The sequence below is a fragment of the Bombina bombina genome, chromosome 5, assembly GCF_027579735.1.
Source record: "Bombina bombina isolate aBomBom1 chromosome 5, aBomBom1.pri, whole genome shotgun sequence".
Classification (NCBI taxonomy): Eukaryota; Metazoa; Chordata; class Amphibia; order Anura; family Bombinatoridae; genus Bombina; species Bombina bombina.
The window spans coordinates 898,179,427-898,200,506 of NC_069503.1; the positions used below are offsets into that span (position 1 = coordinate 898,179,427).

At 38.6% G+C, this 21,080-nt stretch overlaps 1 protein-coding gene across 1 annotated transcript in view; it reads right to left on the reverse strand.

Moving 5' to 3' along the window:
• LOC128661655 (kinesin-like protein KIF20A) overlaps positions 1 to 18,368 on the reverse strand; it is a 368,820-nt gene extending 350,452 nt beyond the window's left edge. Inside the window, exons 1-7 of the mRNA XM_053715886.1 lie at positions 18,348 to 18,368; positions 17,646 to 17,729; positions 17,376 to 17,495; positions 17,155 to 17,293; positions 16,868 to 17,058; positions 14,483 to 14,564; positions 2,045 to 2,057 (exon numbers count right to left, since the gene is read on the reverse strand). Of these exons, the coding sequence (XP_053571861.1) occupies positions 2,045 to 2,057; positions 14,483 to 14,564; positions 16,868 to 17,058; positions 17,155 to 17,293; positions 17,376 to 17,495; positions 17,646 to 17,729; positions 18,348 to 18,368 (650 nt within the window). The remainder of the gene's footprint in view (positions 1 to 2,044; positions 2,058 to 14,482; positions 14,565 to 16,867; positions 17,059 to 17,154; positions 17,294 to 17,375; positions 17,496 to 17,645; positions 17,730 to 18,347) is intronic.
• Between the last annotated feature and the right edge of the window lie 2,712 nt (positions 18,369 to 21,080).

The window sequence follows — 21,080 nt, forward strand, 5'->3', positions numbered from 1 at the left end:
AATAGAGGCCAAAACTGAAGAGCTCTGAGAATCACACGGAGTTCCAAAATATTGATTGGTAATCTCGCCTCTTGAGATTTCCAAAACCCTTGTGCTGTCAGAGATCCCCAGACAGCTCCCCAACCTGAAAGACTTTCATCTGTTGTGATCACAGTCCAGGTTGGACGAACAAAAGAGGCCCCTTGAACTATACAATGGTGATCTAACCACCAAGTCAGAGAAAGTCTAACATTGGGATTTAAGGATATTAATTGTGATATCCTTGTATAATCCCTGCACCATTGGTTCAGCATACAAAGCTGAAGAGGTCTCGTGAAAACGAGCAAAGGAGATTGCGTCCAATGCTGCAGTCATGAGACCTAAAACCTCCATGCACATAGCTACTGAAGGGAATGACTGAGACTGAAAGTTCCGACAGGCTGCAACCAATTTCAGACATCTTTTGTCTGTTAGAGACAAAGTCATGGATACTGAATCTATTTGGAAACCTAAAAAGGTTACCCTTGTCTGAGGAATCAAAGAACTCTTTGGTAAATTGATCCTCCAACCATGTCTTTGAAGAAACAACACTAGTTGATTCATGTGAGATTCTGCAGAACGTAAAGACTGAGCAAGTACCAATATATCGTCCAAATAAGGAAACACTGCAATACCCCGCTCTCTGATTACAGAGAGTAGGGCCCCGAGAACCTTTGAAAAGATCCTTTGAGATGTTGCTAGGCCAAAAGGAAGAGCAACAAATTGGTAATGCTTGTCTAGAAAAGAGAATCCCAGGAACTGATAGTGATCTGGACGAATTGGAATATGAAGATATGCATCCTGTAAGTCTATTGTGGACATATAATGCCCTTGCTGAACAAAAGGCAGAATAGTCCTTATAGTCACCATTTTGAATGTTGGTATTCTTACATAACGATTCAAGACTTTTAGATCCAGAACTGGTCTGAATGAAATTTCTTTCTTTCTTTGGGGCAATGAACAGATTTGAATAAAACCCCAGATCCTGAGGGGGGCGGAGCCGAGCTGTGCTGGAACATGGCTGCTTTTTGCTGAAGCTCCGGTGCTGTTGCTGCTCAAAGAGAAGGAGCTGTCCTCATGGGGACCCTAAATTACACACCAGTGTTCTTCTAACTTTCCTGTCGAGGCAGGGAGCACCCCGGACCCTTAATTTGTCTCACCCATCCCTTCTCCTTCCCCAAACTGAGAAATAGACATTACCTGTCACAGACACCCGGTCGTCATCTTGGCATAGGCCTCATACGGCATCCACTAAACGGAGCACACGGGACCCCACACAGCTGCGGACCAACACCAGCTCGCTCACCTAGATCTCCGGTCCTTGTTACCGCGAGAGCAAAGGAGGCGCATCTACCGGCGCTTGCAAACACACGCTGTTGATCGGGCCCAGCCGCATCCACGCATTATACACGCGGCCTAGGGGATCTGGAGACGCGACCACCGCGTTTGGAGTCCTTGACCAGGTGAGACTGCCGCCGGACCATTCTGCAGACCCTGGGGTAAGAGACCTCTCATACAAAGGCCACATAGTCAGAGAGGACCTGGGTGGGAGCAGTCCTAAATCCTGGATAGGCCACATAAAAGGGCTACCCCTATAACCACCAGATTACCAACACCCCTCATAAGTACTTTTAGCCTCACTAGGGGATTAACTCATGAGAGCTGGGACACTCTTGTGCCACTTGAAAACTGCAGCCACTTTCACTATCTAATACCTGGACTTGGGCCTTTCGATACAGACAGCTTTGTCAAATGTTACCTAGTGGCTCCTGATATATATAGTGACTAAGGGCTGCATAGCTCCACTCAGTGATCCCTAATAATCCAGCTCACAGGGACCACTGGAAACAGGATAGGTCAGTTCTGGTCACTTCCCCTAGAAGTGGTGTGTATTCCCAGTGACTGAAACAATCACACTTTATGGCCCAGGATGTCTCAGCGCAAAGGTCCCAAACCAGATAAAACTAATAAGCCTATTACTTCCACACCGTCAGTGTCAGCCTTTTTCCAGCCATCTGATACTGGCCACATTGAGCCCTCTTTATCACAAGATCAACCCACCAGAGATGCAGTCAGAGCTTACACCCTTGCAATATAAATCCCTACTAACTCTACCATCGCAGATAGCAGATCTCCCATCCAAATCTGACTTTTAATCGTTGAAATCTTTTATAAAAGGCAAAATGAGGGATTTAAAGAAGGACTTAAATGATATGAGCTCTAGGCTTGACTACATAGAAGAAGGCCAAGAGGCGCTCAATTCCATGGTCAGTTCTAACACTCAACAACTCTCAATACAAGATTCCATGGTACAGGCCCTACAAGAGAAACTTGAGGATCTTGATAATCGAGGGAGACGGAATAACCTCAGAATTAGAGGCATACCTGAAGAAGTTCCCTCAGAGCAACTAAAATCCTACGCTACAGATCTATTTCATTTTCTGAATCCTAGATTACCCCCCTTACAACCTGACGAAATTGAGCGGATTTATAGGGCGCTAAGACCACCATCCAAGCCCCCCGCTCCACCCAGGGACGTGATAATGAGATTTCTCAGATTTACTAGTAAAGAGGATATCTGGCAATCAGTGAAAACCAGGCGCTCCATATCCTATAAAGGTCATACTTTACAAATTTTCCAAGATCTCTGCCAACAAACTATCCAGAGAAGGAGAGAGGTCAGATTTCTTACTAAGGCCCTACAAGATCACAAAATCAAATATCGCTGCGGATACCCATTCAGCTTGATAATCACCCATAATGGCTCTCAAATCATTTACAAGTCTTTCCAGGACCTGGACACAGTGTCCAAGAAATTGAACATCAACATTGAGCCTCCAGACGAGGATGTCCTTGAGACCACTTCAAGGCAACCAGACAGAGGGGGGGGGACAACCCCAAGGAACAGCGCCATCAATGGAATAAAGTTAACTCCAAGAGAAGAAAAACTGACTCTGCACCCACAGGTTCCTCGGGCCTGCGAAATCCCTCACAGCCGTGACCCCCTGCAATAAATGTCAGACTCATACCACTAGCTAAGGGTCGTGGGGGATTGTGCTAAATCACACGCCCTGGCTCCCACTTAATTGTTTCTGGACTCCCTCTGGCCCTGGGTAATAGGATAAGACTTCAATTCTTGTTCTAAAAGTTGTGGTCATGGTTATGTTTAGTTCTTTTTTTTCCCACAGATTTCTGGACTTTCCCCACGACCACTGGGTGATTTATAACTTGATACGCCTCTTAATGAATGTATTCTGTTCACTTATTGTTTATGTTATTTCACAGTTGTGCCGTGACCATAACTAGCCCAACCTTATTTCTCTATCCCAATAACCGATCCTTTCTGTCCTCAACTCTCTCCCTTCCAAACCTCCCTCCTCTACCCTTCCACCTCTTCCCTTTGCTCCCTCCCTTCTAACACAGGTCCCCACCTGGCACTCCAACTTTAGACTCATATAGTTTATTAGAGCTTTATGCAACACCAGTCGCCCCCCGATTATGGTGTATAGTTCTAAATGTACACTTTTAGTTGGTTCAGCTAAGAGTTTTTGTTTATACTATATTTTTATGCTAACACATGCTATGTTTGTAACCTCTCATGCTTTTTGCAAGATACCTTTCAAGTTTACCTTAGATTGCCTGTTAAAAATGTGCTTGTCATGCGTAATCTTTCATATTCACAAACTTATTATAATAGATGGATAGGTCAGACTTCAGAGTCCTATCTCACAATGTTAAGGGGCTCAATATACCGCAAAAGAGAACTATAGCTTTTAGGGATTATAAGAGACTTAGGTGTGACATTGTAATGCTGCAAGAGATCCACTTCAAAAGAGGTCGAGAACCTCGTGCCTCCTTTCAGAAATTTGGTATAGCATATTTTTTATCTGACAGCTCAAAACATAATGGGGTGTGTATTATGATTAACAAGAATTTTCCTTTTCAGGTCACGTCAATAGAAAAGGACAAAATGGGTAGATATTTAATTATCTCAGGACTTTTGCATAGGAAGCTTATAACCTTAGTTAATATCTATGCCCCTAGCCTAGATGCCACCAGTTTCTTCCACCAGCTAAGCAACAAACTCTTGGAGTCACCTAGAGGTAGCTTGGTGGTAGGAGGAGACTTCAACATTGCCTTAGATCCTACACTAGACTGCTCCTCTGGCAAGTCTGCGATCCCCACCAAAACCTTAAAATTAATTAAGTCCAAGCTGCACGCTCTGGCCATGCATGATATCTGGCGAATCCACCACCCGCATGACAAAGATTTCACTTTTTTACTCCCATCCACATCAAAGTTATTATAGAATTGACTACATACTGACAGATGTTACCAGCCTAATTCACGCCCGTCACTCTGAAATACATCCCATAACGTGGTCTGACCATGCTATGGTCAGCTGTACATTTAATCTCCCTATAGACGCCAATAAACCACTAACATGGAGACTAGATGAGTCTCTTTTAAAGGACCCTTTGGCCAAGATTAACTTAACTAAGTCTATTGAAGACTACTTCAAAACAAACACCACCCCAGATATTTGCCAACAGCATATTTGGAACGCCCATAAGTGCGTCCTCAGGGGCGAATTGATCGCCTTAAAGGCGGCTAAGACAAAAACAACAACAAATCTATCTGACCTCCTTACTAACGGACTTAAACTTCAGGAAATACATAAATTGTTCCCAAAAGACCGTTCCCTCCAGGACAGTTTAGAGCACAAACAGCAACAGCTCAATTGCTACTTGGGAAAAGAGGCTAAACGTAGTGCCTTATTTCTGAAAAAAACATACTATGAAGGTGCTAACAAACAGGGCAGGCTATTGGCTAGACAGCTCAGAAGGAAGGCTCTCAGTAGATACATTTTACACATCAAAGACGAAAAGGGACAAGACCGATACACATCTAACGACATAGCAGACAGCTTTAAACAATATTACAGCTTACTCTACAACCTGTCCTCAACTTCACCTCCCCTTACGAATGCCGCTATTAAAAACTATCTCTCTCAACTAAACTTACCCCAAATTAGTGAAGAACAGAAGGCCGACCTAGACGCTCCCATTTCCACAGACGAAATTAAACTAGCCATAAAATCACTGAAGCCTGGTAAATCCCCAGACCCAGACGGATTTGGTAACACTTATTACACAACCTTCAGAGATGTGTTGATACCACACCTCCTGGCTTATTTCCAAAACATTGACCAGGATAAATCCTTCCCTCCGTCGGCCCTACAGGCCAACATTGCACTGATACCAAAATCAAATAAATCTGTTGTGTCCATCCCTAACTATAGACCGATTTCCCTCTTGAATACGGATATCAAACTTTTTGCCAAAATCATTGCTAACAGACTTAACTTAATCTTACCCCACATCATTCACCGAGATCAGGTTGGCTTTGTACCATACCGAGAAGCTAGAGACAATACAGTGCGTAATATGCACCTACTGTGGCATGCTAAGACTAATCTTACCCCCTCACTTTTGATTTCCACAGACGCAGAGAAGGCCTTCGACAGAGTCAGATGGCCTTTTCTTGCTGCAACATTGAGGGCTTTCGGTCTTGGGGAGAAGACACTACATAAAATATTTGCGTTATCGTTGTCCCTCGGTATTGGAAACAAGCTCATCCCCCTACTTATGAACACTGGGTGTCAGAAGTCACACACACATACTAGCTTTAGAGAAGAGACATTATTGTTTTATAGGAAAGAGAGATTTTATACTAGATATAATTTTCCTATGGGAACAAAGAACACCATGACTCTACAAAACCGACCCTTTTTCACTGCTAAATACCACAAGCTCCATAATCCTTCGAAGTATGTATTTCATTCTTTGCAAGGATTAACTGCAAAGGATTTACATGGAACCACACTATAATATACTATATTATTCTATAATTTATCTGTACACATTTTTATGTTTGTCTACTTCCTCCTATCCATTACCGTCACATGCCCGAACCCCTCTCCTACTCCCCCTCAGTCCACCCTCCCCCTTCTCATTTTAGGACACGACAAAGACTCAAGGTAGCTGGAGAATGTTCGCTGATTTAGGCTGTCTAATTATTTATCCAGGTTATACCTAAAAAAAAAAAAAAAGACAAGCGCAAGGAAATTACATTATATTGTATTTTACCATGACATTATGTACCCTTATATTTCTGTATTCTTTTATTTTTGCTGTTTATCACCCGACTGATTTCTTTTGCTGCACGCCCTAACCCTCTCCATATCCCTCCTTAACCCGCCTCTCTCCCTCTCGTCCCCTATATTTCCCCCCTCTTGTTACATACCTTTTTACTAATCCCTATTATCTGCCCTAACCCTCTCCATACTCGTCCTCTGTCCATCTCTCTCCCTATTACCCAAAGAACTCATTTTTAATTTGCTTTTTGTTTTCCTCAAATAAGGGAAAGAAATGATCACTAAGATATTATAATACCTACTGTAATTGAAAAACAATTATTGGTTTATGTTTGTTGTTCATTATGTGTCCATGTTTTTTCCCAAAAAATCAATAAAAATTATTTAAACCAAAAAAAAAAAAATATTTGCGTTATACAACAAACCGAGCGCTAGGATAGCCCTTAACGGAATTCTATCACCCCCATTTCAGATAACAAACGGCACTAGGCAGGGCTGCCCCCTATCCCCCCTACTTTTCACATGCCTTATTGAGACTTTGGGGACCAAAATTAGATCTAACAAAAACATACGAGGTCTGGTCGTAGGAGACGAAGAATACAAGATGTCACTCTTCGCAGATGACGTCATGTTCTCCTTAACAAACCCATCCGAGTCAATTCCACATCTACTTGTGGAGCTAGAGACATTCCGGGATCTTTCCAACTACAAAATTAACCATGACAAATCCGAGATGCTAGGAGTGGCTATTAGCCCCCCACTGGCAAACATGATCTCTAAAATATGCCCATTCAAATGGAACAAAGATTCCCTAAAGTACCTGGGGATTCATTTAGCAGACAATTTCGATTTAATGTTCAAGCTGAATTACTCAGCTATAAAAACTGCTTTAGTACGGGACCTTTCGTCATGGACAAGGAACCGTTTATCCTGGCTAGGGAGGATAAATACAATCAAAATGAATGCCTTCCCTAGACTGCTATATATTATGCAGACCCTCCCCATTCAACTCCCTAGCACATACATACCACAGATGCAACAATTGTTTAGTTCATTCATCTGGAACAGGCGTCCCCCTAGAATAAATAAACTCGTGATGTCTCGCTCCACAACCCAGGGAGGTCTGGGGGTCCCTGACATTGACTCGTACCATAGATCAATATTTCTCCAGAGGGTTCTTGACTGGAGGATTCATGGGGGCCACAAAAGGTGGGTTTCACTAGAAGAAAAGCTTAACCCAGACTTTAACCTTCCCTCCTTGTGCTGGAATCCAGGCTTCCAAACATCACTCAAACTAATTAAAAACCCGATCACACAAGAAACTCTGAAAATATGGGACTCCACTAATAAGACAAACACATATGTTTCCTCCTGTCCGGGCCCTTTAACATCACTGCTTCACAATAATGAGTTCACCCTATCGGGTGATGCAGGGACACTCTACAAGTGTCATGATATTCCCCTGTGGTCCTTAACTAATAACGAACAGATTAAGACACAAGAGCAATTACTAGACTCCGGTCAGAGCTGGGCCAATAACTGGTTTTCATACAGAAGAGTACACCATTATCTCACAACTCACCCACAGCGTTTGAACGTGTTGCGACCGCTTACCAATATTGAGAAACTATACACATCCTCCCCTCCGGTTAGGCACTGCCTCTCCCATATTTACAACATTATCACCCAACTGCCCCCAGGTAACTTGCCTCGCTCCATAGAAATGTGGGAAAGGGAACTAGGAGTTATCATAACACCCCAGACAGCTACTAACATCTTTCACAATATCAAATCCGCCTCCATGTCAGCCTCCATTAAAGAAACTAACTATAAGATTTTACATGGCTGGTACCTGACCCCCAGGAGAATCCACAAACTCTTTCCACAGTCCAATAACCGCTGTTGGAGGTGTGGACACTTCGGTAGCGGAATGAGTCATATGTGGTGGTGGTGCTCCCGGATTCACTGGCTATGGCGTTCAGTGATCTCAGAGATAGAACAAATGTTTCAATCTAGCCTCCCGCTGGACCCCATAGTCTGGTTGTTAAACAAATCTATTAAACTGCCCCAGTCCCACTTTACCACCCTGTTAAAAATTATGAGAAACAGCTTAAAGGTTTTAATTGCACTAAATTGGAGGTCTCCCGATGTCCCCTCAGTGGCCAATTGGCGCAATAAGGTCTCAGACCTGATAGAACTGGAAGAATATGGTTCCTTCAAAACAGGTAAGAGGGATCAATTTATAGAGCTTCAAATAACTTGGGAAAATTATATTAAATCTAACATGCCCTAAAACAGGCCGCTTGACAATGTTTCGAGTTCTCTTGATACAATCGTTTAACTGAGGATAGGGAGGGAAAGGAAGTGGGTTATAATTCTTAAATTCAAGGACTAAATCACTTTATATAATACTTATAGTCCCAGAATCCCAGAACCTTATGCAATAATATACATAGAAATGTACAAAATGTGTGCAGAGAGATTTGCAACACAAAAAAAGAAAGACTGCAGGTTGCTGGATTATATAATGACTCGACCCACTGTAGATAAAGGTCAGACAAGTAAAGGATAAATAAATATAAGAATCAAAATCATCCAAACATGCTCATTTGTACTAAATAACTTTATTGGTGAAAAATATTTAAAAGTCCGACTGGACTCATACAATTAAAACTAGCTGGAACTCAGGTAATATAATTGGTATATCAAATAGCACTCTAAAACTCAAATTTTAATAACTAACAAGGGATCTTGACTGTTATAGTATTATAATATTGATCCCTGGTAGTATATGATAGGCTGTAGACAGCAAGAACAAATGACTGCTGAATTAGTTAGTCCTCCTTAAAGGCAAGTCTGCACAAAGTAAGATAGGCAAAAACACTATATAAAATTTGATGTGCTGGGTATTAGTGCATTAATTAGCTGTCCCTGCACGTCCTTAAATATCTAAGTGTTTTATTCCCAAACTAAGTGAGAGTTGCACTATAATTATTATTCCCAGTATTGTTGCTGGTAATAGTAAGTTGTCAGTATATAGGGCCCATAGATATAAGGTATAAGCCTTGGATTCAAAGATAAAATATGGTGAGTGCCTCTTATTAGATCACCGGTATAGCAGTTGCTGTGTGTAACCTGCTGCTCGGGGTGAATATATTGAAATAGAATAGCATAAATGGATATTATTTGCTACAAACTAACAAGCGTTGCCTCAATTTTTTAGCACATCGCATAGTAGTGCTTTGTCAGCTAGTCTGAATACTGTGCAGTTAAACCGCTTTGATAACGTAAGCTTATGAGTTTTGAAATCTGACCCCTACTATCCGCAGGAGAAATACCACAGAAATGCTTAGAAGTATCCCATTACAGACAACTAACAAAGTTTAGTAGTAAATAAGGACTAAGCTACCAAAAGGTCTCTTCTATAGCGGAGACCTGATTACTTTTAACTGTCTATAGATATTCTGCATATATTAAGAGTGCTAAGGCTGAGTCAGCAAATTAAAAAATAGAGGTTCAATAACCCCGTGTTCGTGCCCCTCTACAATAACCCCTTCACGAACACGGGGTTATTGAACCTCTATTTTTTAATTTGCTGACTCAGCCTTAGATATTTAAGGACGTGCAGGGACAGCTAATTAATGCACTAATACCCAGCACATCAAATTATATAGTGTTTTTGCCTATCTTACTTTGTGGAGACTTGCCTTTAAGGAGGACTAACTAATTCAGCAGTCATTTGTTCTTGCTGTCTACAGCCTATCATATACTTCCAGGGATCAATATTATAATACTATAACAGTCAAGATCCCTTGTTAGTTATTAAAATTTGAGTTTTAGAGTGCTATTTGATATACCAATTATATTACCTGAGTTCCAGCTAGTTTTAATTGTATGTGCATGTGTATGAGTCCAGTCGGACTTTTAAATATTTTTCACCAATAAAGTTATTTAGTACAAATGAGCATGTTTGGATGATTTTGATTCTTATATTTATTTATCCTTTACTTGTCTGACCTTTATCTACAGTGGGTCGAGTCATTATATAATCCAGCAACCTGCAGTCTTTCTTTTTTTGTGTTGCAAATCTCTCTGCACACATATTTGTACATCTCTTGATACAATGCCCTGATAGACATTGTCCATGTTTGAGCGCAATCCACGAAAGATGTTTCCAGGTAGACACAAGCACACCACAGGCTGAGCATTGAGATGGTACTACTAATGTTTGCATAGGCTTATTAGGTTTTCTTCAGTTAAGTAAAAGTTTAAAACAAGATTCCAAGATGCACTATTCGCACACTGTATCTTTTCTTGTAAGATTGACTATGTGATTATTATCATTGTAATTTTCATGTTTTGTTGATCTATCTGTATCATGGACTCTTAATAAAAATATTTGGAAAATCCCAGATCCTGTTCCTGAAAAGGAACTGGCACGATTACCCCAGTTAACTCCAGGTCTGAAACATACTTCAGGAAAGCCTGCGCTTTCTCTGGGTTCACTGGAATGCGTGAGAGAAAAACTACTCACAGGCGGTCTTACTCTGAAACCTATTCTGTACCCGAGAGACAATGTTTTGAATCCAATGATTTTGGACTGATTTTATCCAAACATCCTTGAAAAGTTTTAATCTGCCCCCTACCAGCTGAGCTGGAATGAGGGCCGCACCTTCATGCGGACTTGGTGGCTGGTTTAGATATCTTAAATGGCTTCGATTTATTCCAGATTGAGGAAGGCTTCCAATTGGAGACAGATTCCTTAGGGGAAGGATTAGGTTTCTGTTCCTTATTTTGTCGAAAGGAACGAGAACGGTTAGAAGCTTTAAATTTACCCTTAGATTTTTTTTATCCTGAGGCAAAAAAGCTCCTTTCCCCCCAGTAACAGTTGAAATTATAGAATCCAACTGAGAACCAAATTTATTACCTTGGAAAGAAAGATAGAATTGTCGATTTAGAAGTCATATCAGCATTCCAAGATTTAAGCCATAAAGCTCTCCTAGCTAAAATAGCTAAAGACATATATCTAACATCAATTCTGATGATATCAAAAATAGCATCACAAATGAAATTATTAGCATGTTGAATTAATTTAACAATGCTATACACATTATGATCTGATACATGTTGCGCTAAAGTTTCCAACCAAAAAGTTGAGGCAGCTGCAACATCAGCCAAAGAAATAGCAGGCCTAAGAAGATGGCCTGAACATAAATAAGCTTTCCTTAGATAAGATTCAAGCTTCCTATCTAAAAGGATCTTTAAAAGTACTATCTTCGGTAGGGATAGTAGTACGTTTAGCAAGAGTAGAGATGGCCCCATCAACTTTGGGGATCTTTTCCCAAAACTCCACAATCTATCAGAAGGCAAAGGATACAATTTTTTAAACCTTGAAGAAGGTGTAAAAAAAAAAAAAGTACCCAGTCTATTCCATTCCTTAGAAATCATATCTGAGATAGCATCAGGAACTGGATAAACCTCTGGAATAACTACATAAGGTTTTGTAAACCGAATTTAAAAGTTTACTAGTTTTTAGTATCAAGAGGACTAGTCTCCTCCATATCTAAAGCAATCAACACTTCTTATAATAAAGAACGGATATACTCCATTTTAAATAAGAGGATTTTTCAGTGTCAATAATTGAGGCAGGATCCTCTGAATCAGACAGATAAATCAGTATGTTGTCGGTCAGTAGAAAATTCATCAACTCTGAGAAGTTTTAAAAGACCTTTTACGTTTATTTGAAGGCGGAATGGCAGACAAAGCCTTCTGAATGGAATCAGAAATAAATTCTCTTAAATTTACAGGAATATCCTGAGCATTAGATGTTGAAGAACCAGCAACATGTAATGAACTACTACTGATGGAAACATTCTCTGCATGTAAAAAAGTTTATCATGACAACTATTACAAAACTACAGCTGGAGGAACAGTTACCACAAGTTTACAACAAATGCACTTAGCTTTGGTAGAACCGATATCAGGCAGCAGGATTCTAGTAGTAGATTCCGAGATAGGATCAGATTGAGACATCTTGCAGTATGTAAAAGAAAAAACATATAAAGCAAAATGATCAATTTCCTTATATGACAGTTTCAGGAATGGGAAAAAATTCAAACAGAATAGGCTTCTAACATAGAAAAAAAGACCAGAGGCAAAAGGAATGAGGACTAAAATAACGAAAAAAAGTTTGGCGCCAAGTATGACGCACCACAAACTGAAAAACATTTTTTGGCGCCAAAAACGTCAGGAACGAAACTCGAGCGCCATAAATGACGCAACCTCGAGAAAAGACTCGGCGCCAACTAAGACGCCGGAAATGACGAATTTGCGTCAAATGTAATTTTCACGCCAAACAAGTCTTGCGCCAAGAATGACGCAATAAATTATAGCATTTTGCGCTCTCGCAAGCCTAATACAGCCCGCAATTTAAAAAGAGTCAATTTGAAAACCTCAGGTAAGAATTTTATTTTTATTTTTTTTAAAAAAGCATTTCCCAGATATGAAACTGACAGTCTGCAAAAAGGAAATATACTGATAAACCTGAATCATGGCAAATATAAGTACAAACATATATTTAGAACTTTATATATAAAGTGCCAAACCATAGCTGAGAGTGTCTTAAGTAAAAGAAACACTTACCAAAAGACACCCATCCACATATAGCAGCTAGCCAAACCAGTACTGAAACGAAAATCAGTAGAGGTAATGGTATATAAGAGTATATCGTCGATCTGAAAAGGAAGGTAGGAGATGAATCTTTACAACCGATAACAGAGAACCTATTAAATAGATCCCCGTTAGGAAGACCATTGCATTCAATAGGTGATACTCCCTTCACATCCCTCTGACATTCACTGTACTCAGAGGAACCGGGCTTCAACATGCTGAGAAGCGCATATCAACGTAGGAATCTAGCACAAACTTACTTCACCACCTCCATAGGGGGAAAAGTTTGGAAAACTGAATTGTGGGTGTGGTGAGGGGTGTATTTATAGGCATTTTGAGGTTTGGGAAACTTTGCCCCTCCTGGTAGGATTGTATATCCCATACATCACTAGCTCATGGACTCTTGCCAATTACATGAAAGAAAGATTCTTTATGGATTGGAGTTATGCTGTAAAACCTATTGTTACATATGGTTAGGGTTATACTCTAACAAGTGATTTTTAATGTTGTGCACACCAAGCCACTAGTGTATAATCACAGCTGTGATTTTTTATAAAAGGATATATAATTTGGAATGTTACCTGTATTATTAGTGAATAGGTGTGTAATTAAGTACGGAATTTGGCGTTTAATAATATGGCATGATTAAGGGTGAGTGAACCCGTAACATTGCTTGTAACTTGGACCTGTGTGTTCCAAAAAAAAAAAAAGTTTTAAGACATTGAACTTCTGTGTTTTGCATTTGTCTAGGGAGATTACATAAGGACTGTGCACCCTTGAGTGGTTTTCAGTTTGAAAGCATCCATTGTTCAGCTGTATTAGGGACCCAGGAAGGGAGAGATCTTGACCCATTTGGCCAGATGAGGTAACCAACTTTTATTTTAATCTTAGCTGTGTACTTGCAAGTGAGTGCCAGATGTCCACTGTGTGTTGTGCTAATTTGTTTTGTAATTTTCCCTATGTGCTTTGCATCCAGACTTGTCTGGGGTTAACTGCCTGGGCCCTGGGGATTGTGCAGCTGCCTGTGAGTGCTATTGTTCACCCAGGATGTGCTTTTTACAGGGTCATGAAATGTGTACCCAGTCCAGTGCATCCCTGACACACACACACGTATCTCTCTCTATATATATCTCCCTATATATCTATGTTAAAGCCCTCCACCTGCCTTTTCCCCGAGAACTAATTTCTTTGAGTCTTATAACTTTTGAAAGCAATAATTTTTAATTTTTTTTTAGTTATTTTTATTAGCTGGTGTTATGAGTGTAACTATACTTCGTAATGTATTTTTGATGTGTTTTGTGACATTTGTTTCGTAAATCAGTTAGCCAGAGTTTTGAAGTCACAGTAACCATTCTAGTATAAATCACGATTGCGCTCCAACGATTACGTATACTTTAACTCATAATACAAGCGATAAGCCCTATGAGTGCAAATACCTGTGATAAACCCCTTATTGCTTGCACACGTTTGTGCTCCACTTGTAATCTGGCCCTATGTGTTTTAGTTATTATATAGAGAAGGTCATTGGATACTGAATTAATATACACTAGTAGTCAGATCAAGTAATGTTTTTAAAAGAGATTGTGCAGCTCAAGAATGTACCCTTCAGGTTTATTGCATTTAAATTACCTGGGTCACTGGATGAAACTCTCTCCAAAGAGGTTGATAGATTTCGATACAAGTTACTGGAGCTGTTAACAGTTCTCATCCCACGTTCATCCTTAATATAAAAAGATACACATTTGATCCATCTGTATTTATAGAAGTTAGTTAACTGAGAAATTTATCATGAATAAAAAAGGGAAGCAACACAAGTTGTCCTCAAAAGGAACCCGCAACCCATAACAAAAACATAGAAACAGATTTTGACGGCAGATAAAAGAAGCAGTAACAAAAGACTAAGGTGACACAAATACAGTTTATGCCCAAAAACTAATATATACCCCAAAAGTGAACACATACAAAACTTACAACACGTTAAGATTAAGGTACTAATCATCTAAGGCATCCAATATGACAAAGTGAAGTCATTCTAACTTCACAGTCTTTTGTGATGACAAAAGTAATCACTGCAGACCGTCTGCAGTTGCTTAACTCCTTACAAATATTCTATAATAATTAGTGTTTTTCTCCTTTTCACAGTTTTTGTCCTCATGTCTCAGTGAGGTTCTGATTCTCTAAAGTGCTCTGGCGAGATTCTATAGGTATTGTGAGGGCCCAAAGAGACAGATAGTTTTAAAAGCAATGTTTACAGTATTTCTCATTAAAAAGGGGAGTTCACTAAAGTTATTTATATGTAGGAGACTTTACAATATAATGTTCATTAAAATGTGATTATTTCTCTCCATGCCTGCAAATCTGAGGATCTGGCATGGATTATGCTCTCTTCTGTATTAGCATTAGCCTTCCTAAATATTTTTTTATTGGAGTCCCCATATTTGCATATGATCATCTTACTGTATGTATTTGTATACCCCATCTTGTTTGTTATAACATGTGTTACCCCTTTAGAAACCCATATTGGGCCCCTCTTTTTGTTTCTTTTACACACATGCCTAATACAATGTAAAGGTGCATCTAAAAATGGCACAATATGGAAGAATTCAGTCTAATATAGCTACTTTCAAGGCACTAATAGATTTAGCAAGAGGACACTATTATGCATATAAAAATCAAAGACCATTTGGTAAAAATGTTGTACTACATACATACTTTTTTTTTCTTAGATCCATTTATATAGCCCATCTAATAGTGTTCCTATAAAATTGTATAGGTTTTTTTAGAACATTGTGCTAATTTTCAGACTCCTAACCAAGCCCTACAGTGCCAGATGTATACACACGTTTGCAGACTCCTGGAGCCTCCCATTTATGTTATCTGTCTTTTCATATGCTGGGGGGGGGGGGGGGGGGGGAGGAGGAGTGCCTACCTCAACAATGCTAAACTGGGAGCTTCCAAGTAAGTTTTTTTTTAAAGGTTTCATACTGGATTTTTGGATCAGTATCTGTGCATGTTCTTCTTTATATTTGTGTCTATTACATGCAGGTATATGAAAATTGGTGTATACCATCCCTTTAACATATGGCCAAGCAGAGAAGGAAAGCACTAAAGCTGGCCAAGGAAATTACAAAACAGGACATGCCATCACCTAAAGGTAATAAAACAGGGCAGGCTGCGGACTCACCATGATGAAAGAAATATATAAGGCAACCTAAATGTTGTTCTCTTTCAAATGATTGTGAGAGCCCATAAATGATCACTGTTTGGGTATTAGATCCCAGATGTGAAACCCAAAAGGAATGTTGGCAGCACGAGGATTCCAAAAATGGCAGGGAGGTGAAAGAATCCACCTGGATGGATTCTTTCACCACCCTGAAATTTTCGGAATCCACCGGGATGCAGCGAAGGCAAATGAAGCATAAAAAAAAAAAAAAAAAAAAAAAACCCCACACACAAACTTCCCACACAAAGTATTAACACATAAACCGCAAAATAATAAAGTAATTAACCCCTAATCCGCAAATAACCTAACATATTAATCCCTTAACAGTCAACCACCCACATCTCAATAAACCTAATTACCCTATTACCCCTAAACCGCAAAACCTCCACATTGCAATAGAACTAATTACCCTATTACCCCTAAACCACAAAACCCCCACATCGTAATAAACCTAAATTACCCTATTAACCCCTAAACCCACAATGCTATAACTATTTAAATTACTAAGCCCCCTAACCCAACACCCCCTAAATGAAGACCAGCGACCGCGGAGGATCCTCTTTGTACGATCTCCACCGTACACTGAATTCAAGTTACGCGATTAAAGATGGCGTCCCTTGAATTCCTATTGGCTGATTTGATTCTTCAAATTCAAAATCAGCCAATAGGATGAGAGCTACTGAAATCATATTGGCATATGGGGGGGGTTGCAATTTGGGCTTACGTGTTTTTTTGTTTTTAAACCATTAAAAATTGTTCTGAATACTTGGCTACTTATTTCTCACAAACCCTGAAGTAACAACACTTACCTCTTTTAAAGAGAGTAAAGAAGCTTTCATGGCTTCTTCTTGTTTGATCTGGGCAGCATCTAGTTTCATGACATCACTGCTAAGATAGGGCTTTAAGTTCATCTTTGGGTAATGTCTGCCTCCAATATGGTTGAAAATGACATCTAGTGACCTGGGTAGTATACCGCCATCTTTTGGGCTACCTGTTAGTTAGGGATCATAACAGGTTTGTTGAGAGTTGTGTAAAAATATAGTAGTTTTGTTGGTACAAAATAAAAGGAATCAAAATTAATCTGTACCTTGAATTGTAAACGTTTTACCAGCATTGGTCACCCCATATGTGAACACAAGACCATTCTGCCCAGTAACAAAAGCATTTACTACGTCCCTCATGGTCCCATCAAAGAAATCTGCCTGTTTTGTTTCAGGTCCAAAGATCTACATTAATGGAACAAAAATCGTAAATTCTGAATACTGCAAAGCAAACTTTATAATGTTATTAGTGCGATTATGTACGTGCCTGAGTAAAGGTAAACTTGTGTACAGCCTGCCCAATACCCCTTTCACAATTTTTCATTGCAGAAGAGTCTTTAGGTGCTTGAAGAGATACAGTTTCTTCATTTTCAATTACTATACAGTCCTAAAGAAGAAAGAACAAATAAAGAAACAAAATTACAAGTACAGGCTGCCAGTGGCAACGTGTTTTGTTTTGTTTTAGGAATAGATAGGGAGTCTGAAAAGACAATATATTTAAAAAAAAAAAAAAAAAAAAAACTTAACAGCCACAAACCTGAGATTCATTACTTGCAAGTTCTGCCTTTGAAAAGGGTCTCACTCTCAAGTAAACCTTCAGTGGCTGAGAGACTTGATCAGTCTGCAGGAGGGACAAAAAGAAATGGTTAAAATATTTGTTGCTTTGTAAACAAATCACAATACTTTTCTGCAACTACATTAGTTTTTTTGAGGAGGCAGAATGTATTGATATAATAGTTTTAAGACACAAAACAGTATACACATAAGTCATGAAAGTTACCATCTTACTATTCTCACAGACAGAAGAACGAATAGGCAACAAAGTGGGTATGAAAGGGCACTATTCCAAGCATTGTGGAATACCTAGTAGTCATTATGGACCTTGCAAATTTAACCCTACACAGGGGTTAATTCATATAGGTAAAAGAACTGAAGTAGCGGAGAGCAACTGGTCCTGAGCATAAACAGCTACTGAGCCATTCAGAAGCATTAGTCACATGACCCTGCTGTGCAACTAGTGCTGACGATTGGCTCAGTAGCAGTTGTCTGCGGCTCTGAGCAGTACTTTACCCCTGCAAAAAAATTAAAAAAAATTTGATAAACACAGATTTGAGGGATCGATAATGATAAAATGACAGGTAATTTTTCACTTTAACGACCCTTTAATTTATGTATAATTAGAATTAATGATCTATAGGACTGTGGTGTTCAAAATGTAAAAAACCCAAAATGGAGTTACATCTTTAGTTGCCTTGCACATTTAAAGCACTTAAAATATTACTTTACCTGCACTAGTAAACTACTCCCAGCTCCTATGGTGTCACGCTGTGGGCTGCATGGGATGGGATCATTAACAGAGCTCAACACTCCATGGTACTCCGATACTTCATCAGTATAATCCATTGCTGGAGGAGAAAGGGGGGGGGGGAAAATACATCATACTGAAAGAATATTTTCTAGCAAACAAGTAGTGACATCTTTAGTGGACACTACTCCTGTAGTAGTGGCTTACCATATGTAAAATTCACAGCATATTTGGACAAACTATTAACATTGGGAGGAAAGTTTAATAAGATCTCACGGGACAGAGGACTCTTAAGCTCTTGTGAGACTTTTCCATGATGTGCAGCCTTGTAACTGCATTAAACAAGCCAAAAAAAAAAGCTTTGCTAATTATACTAATTATACTAAAAAAAATGAAGCAAGCACAATCTAATTATTTATATTCCAGTAATGGAAAAAAGGGGGGGGGGGTGCACACTGCGTAAGGATTGTTTTGGACTTTATATCAATGCTTAAATATTTTTTAAAAAAGAAAAATTCTGGATAATATATTTTAAAAGTGAAAATTAAACACATGATTGAGAGTGAAATGTTAAGACATTTTTAAATTCAAAATGTATTACTATATTTACTTTGCTCTCTTGTTGTCCTTTGTTAAAAAAAAAATATATATATATATATATATATATATATATATATATATATATATATATAAAAATATATATATTTTTTATTATTATTTATTTATTTATTTATTTATTATGTACATACCCTATGCAGCAGCATTCCTCTACACGTGGTGAATAAACGTCTAATACTATTGGTTTTCCAGATGTGTTTAGCTTGCTACAAGTAGAGCATTTTGCCCTTGAGATGACTTTAAAACAGATAAACCGTTATATGAAATCACTCAATAAAATGCGCTAAAGTTTAAAAGCATTTTCTTCTTGCATTTATATCAAATTAAATATGAGATATATGATAGGAACGTCACAATTAAACCTGCATGATTCAGATAGAGCATGTAATTTTATGACCTTTAAATTCTCTTTTTTTATTCTTTTTTTTTTTTCTTTTTTTTTTTTTAAATGTGCTTCGTTTTCATGGTATCCTGTCTAGAAAAAGAATACTCACATATCCTACACTAGTGGGAGCCAATTGGTGCCTGCATACATTTCTGTGTGCTGCTGTTCCTTCAGTAAAGGATAACAAGATTTAATAATATAAGTAAATTGGAAAGTTTAAAATTTTAGGTTCTATCCAAATCATGAATGGGGTTTCCTATCATTTTAAGCTAAAATTAACTAATATCTCTTGCTTTTTTGTGCCAATAATCATAGAATAAAGTTATGTTAAATTATGCAATCAATTTGTATTTTCGAATAAAAAAAAAAAAAAAAAAAAAAAAAAAAAACACACACAACACATGAAATGTTATAATATTGCAAACTATTACACTGGCACCTGGCTATTTCATTAAGTCACTTGAATAGTGACAGAAAAAAAAAGTCTGGGGAGCGCTAATGAAAGCAAGGTGATAAGGATCAGATGTACACAAAATATAGCACACAGAATTTATTTAGCAAAGATAAATATAAAACTCAGCACATTGCTACCTAAAACTTAAAAGGGACAGTTCACCCAAAAATGTTCTCCCCTTTAAATTGTTCCCAACAATTCATTTTACCTGCTGGAGCGTTTTAAATTATTTACAAGTAGCTCATTTACCCCTATTTTGGCATTTGAAATAGCTGATTTAGCCTGTGGTATCCCAACCTATACTGAATTTCTATACTGGAGTATATTCTATTGAATAGCCTAAGTAAACACAGCCAGCAGAAGAGATTACACTTTCAGTGGGGTGCAGGATAGTTAAAGGAACACTAAACCCAATTTTTTTCCTTTCGTGATTCAGATAGAGAATACAATTTTAAACAACTTTCCAATTTACTTCTATTATCTAATTTGCTTCATTTTTTAGATATCCTTTGTTGAAGAGCGAGCAATGCACATAGGAGAGACAATCACACGAGGCATCTATGTGCAGCAACCAATCAGCAGCTACTGAGCCTATCTAGATATGCTTTTCAGCTAAGAATATCAAGATAATGAAGCAAATTAGAAAGTTGTTTAAAACTGCATGCTCTTTCTAAATCATGAAAGGAAAAAAAAAAAATTAGGGTTTCATGTCCCTTTAAGTAATAAAATGATAATTTTCCCTTGTTCTCTCTAAATATTGAGCTTTGGTTTTCTAGACAAATAAGATAAGGAAGTAAGTCTGTGCACATAAAAGTGATAACATAATGAGATCTGATATTACCTGAAGCTCAACCCATTGTAATAGGCTGAGCGTTTAAAGCACAAAACCAGCTATTTCATATACACAAATAAACCGAAAAATGCAATTTCTCATAAATGTTATACTCTGCAGCTGGTATAACAAGTCATTGAAAATACATTCATCTAAAAACAAGTTTACAGTGTACTGTCCCTTTAACAATTTAGAACTTTAAAACAGACACTATGTCCTATTGTGGCCCAGCGTTATTACCGGTTTTCTGCTGCATACATAATTTGTGTCATGCAAGCCACTGCTGACCCAGTGAGGTGTAGCGTTTCAATACTGGTGCATGGACCCTCACAGCATATGCGTGTATGCCACTGAAAAATATTAACAACTTATTGTAAA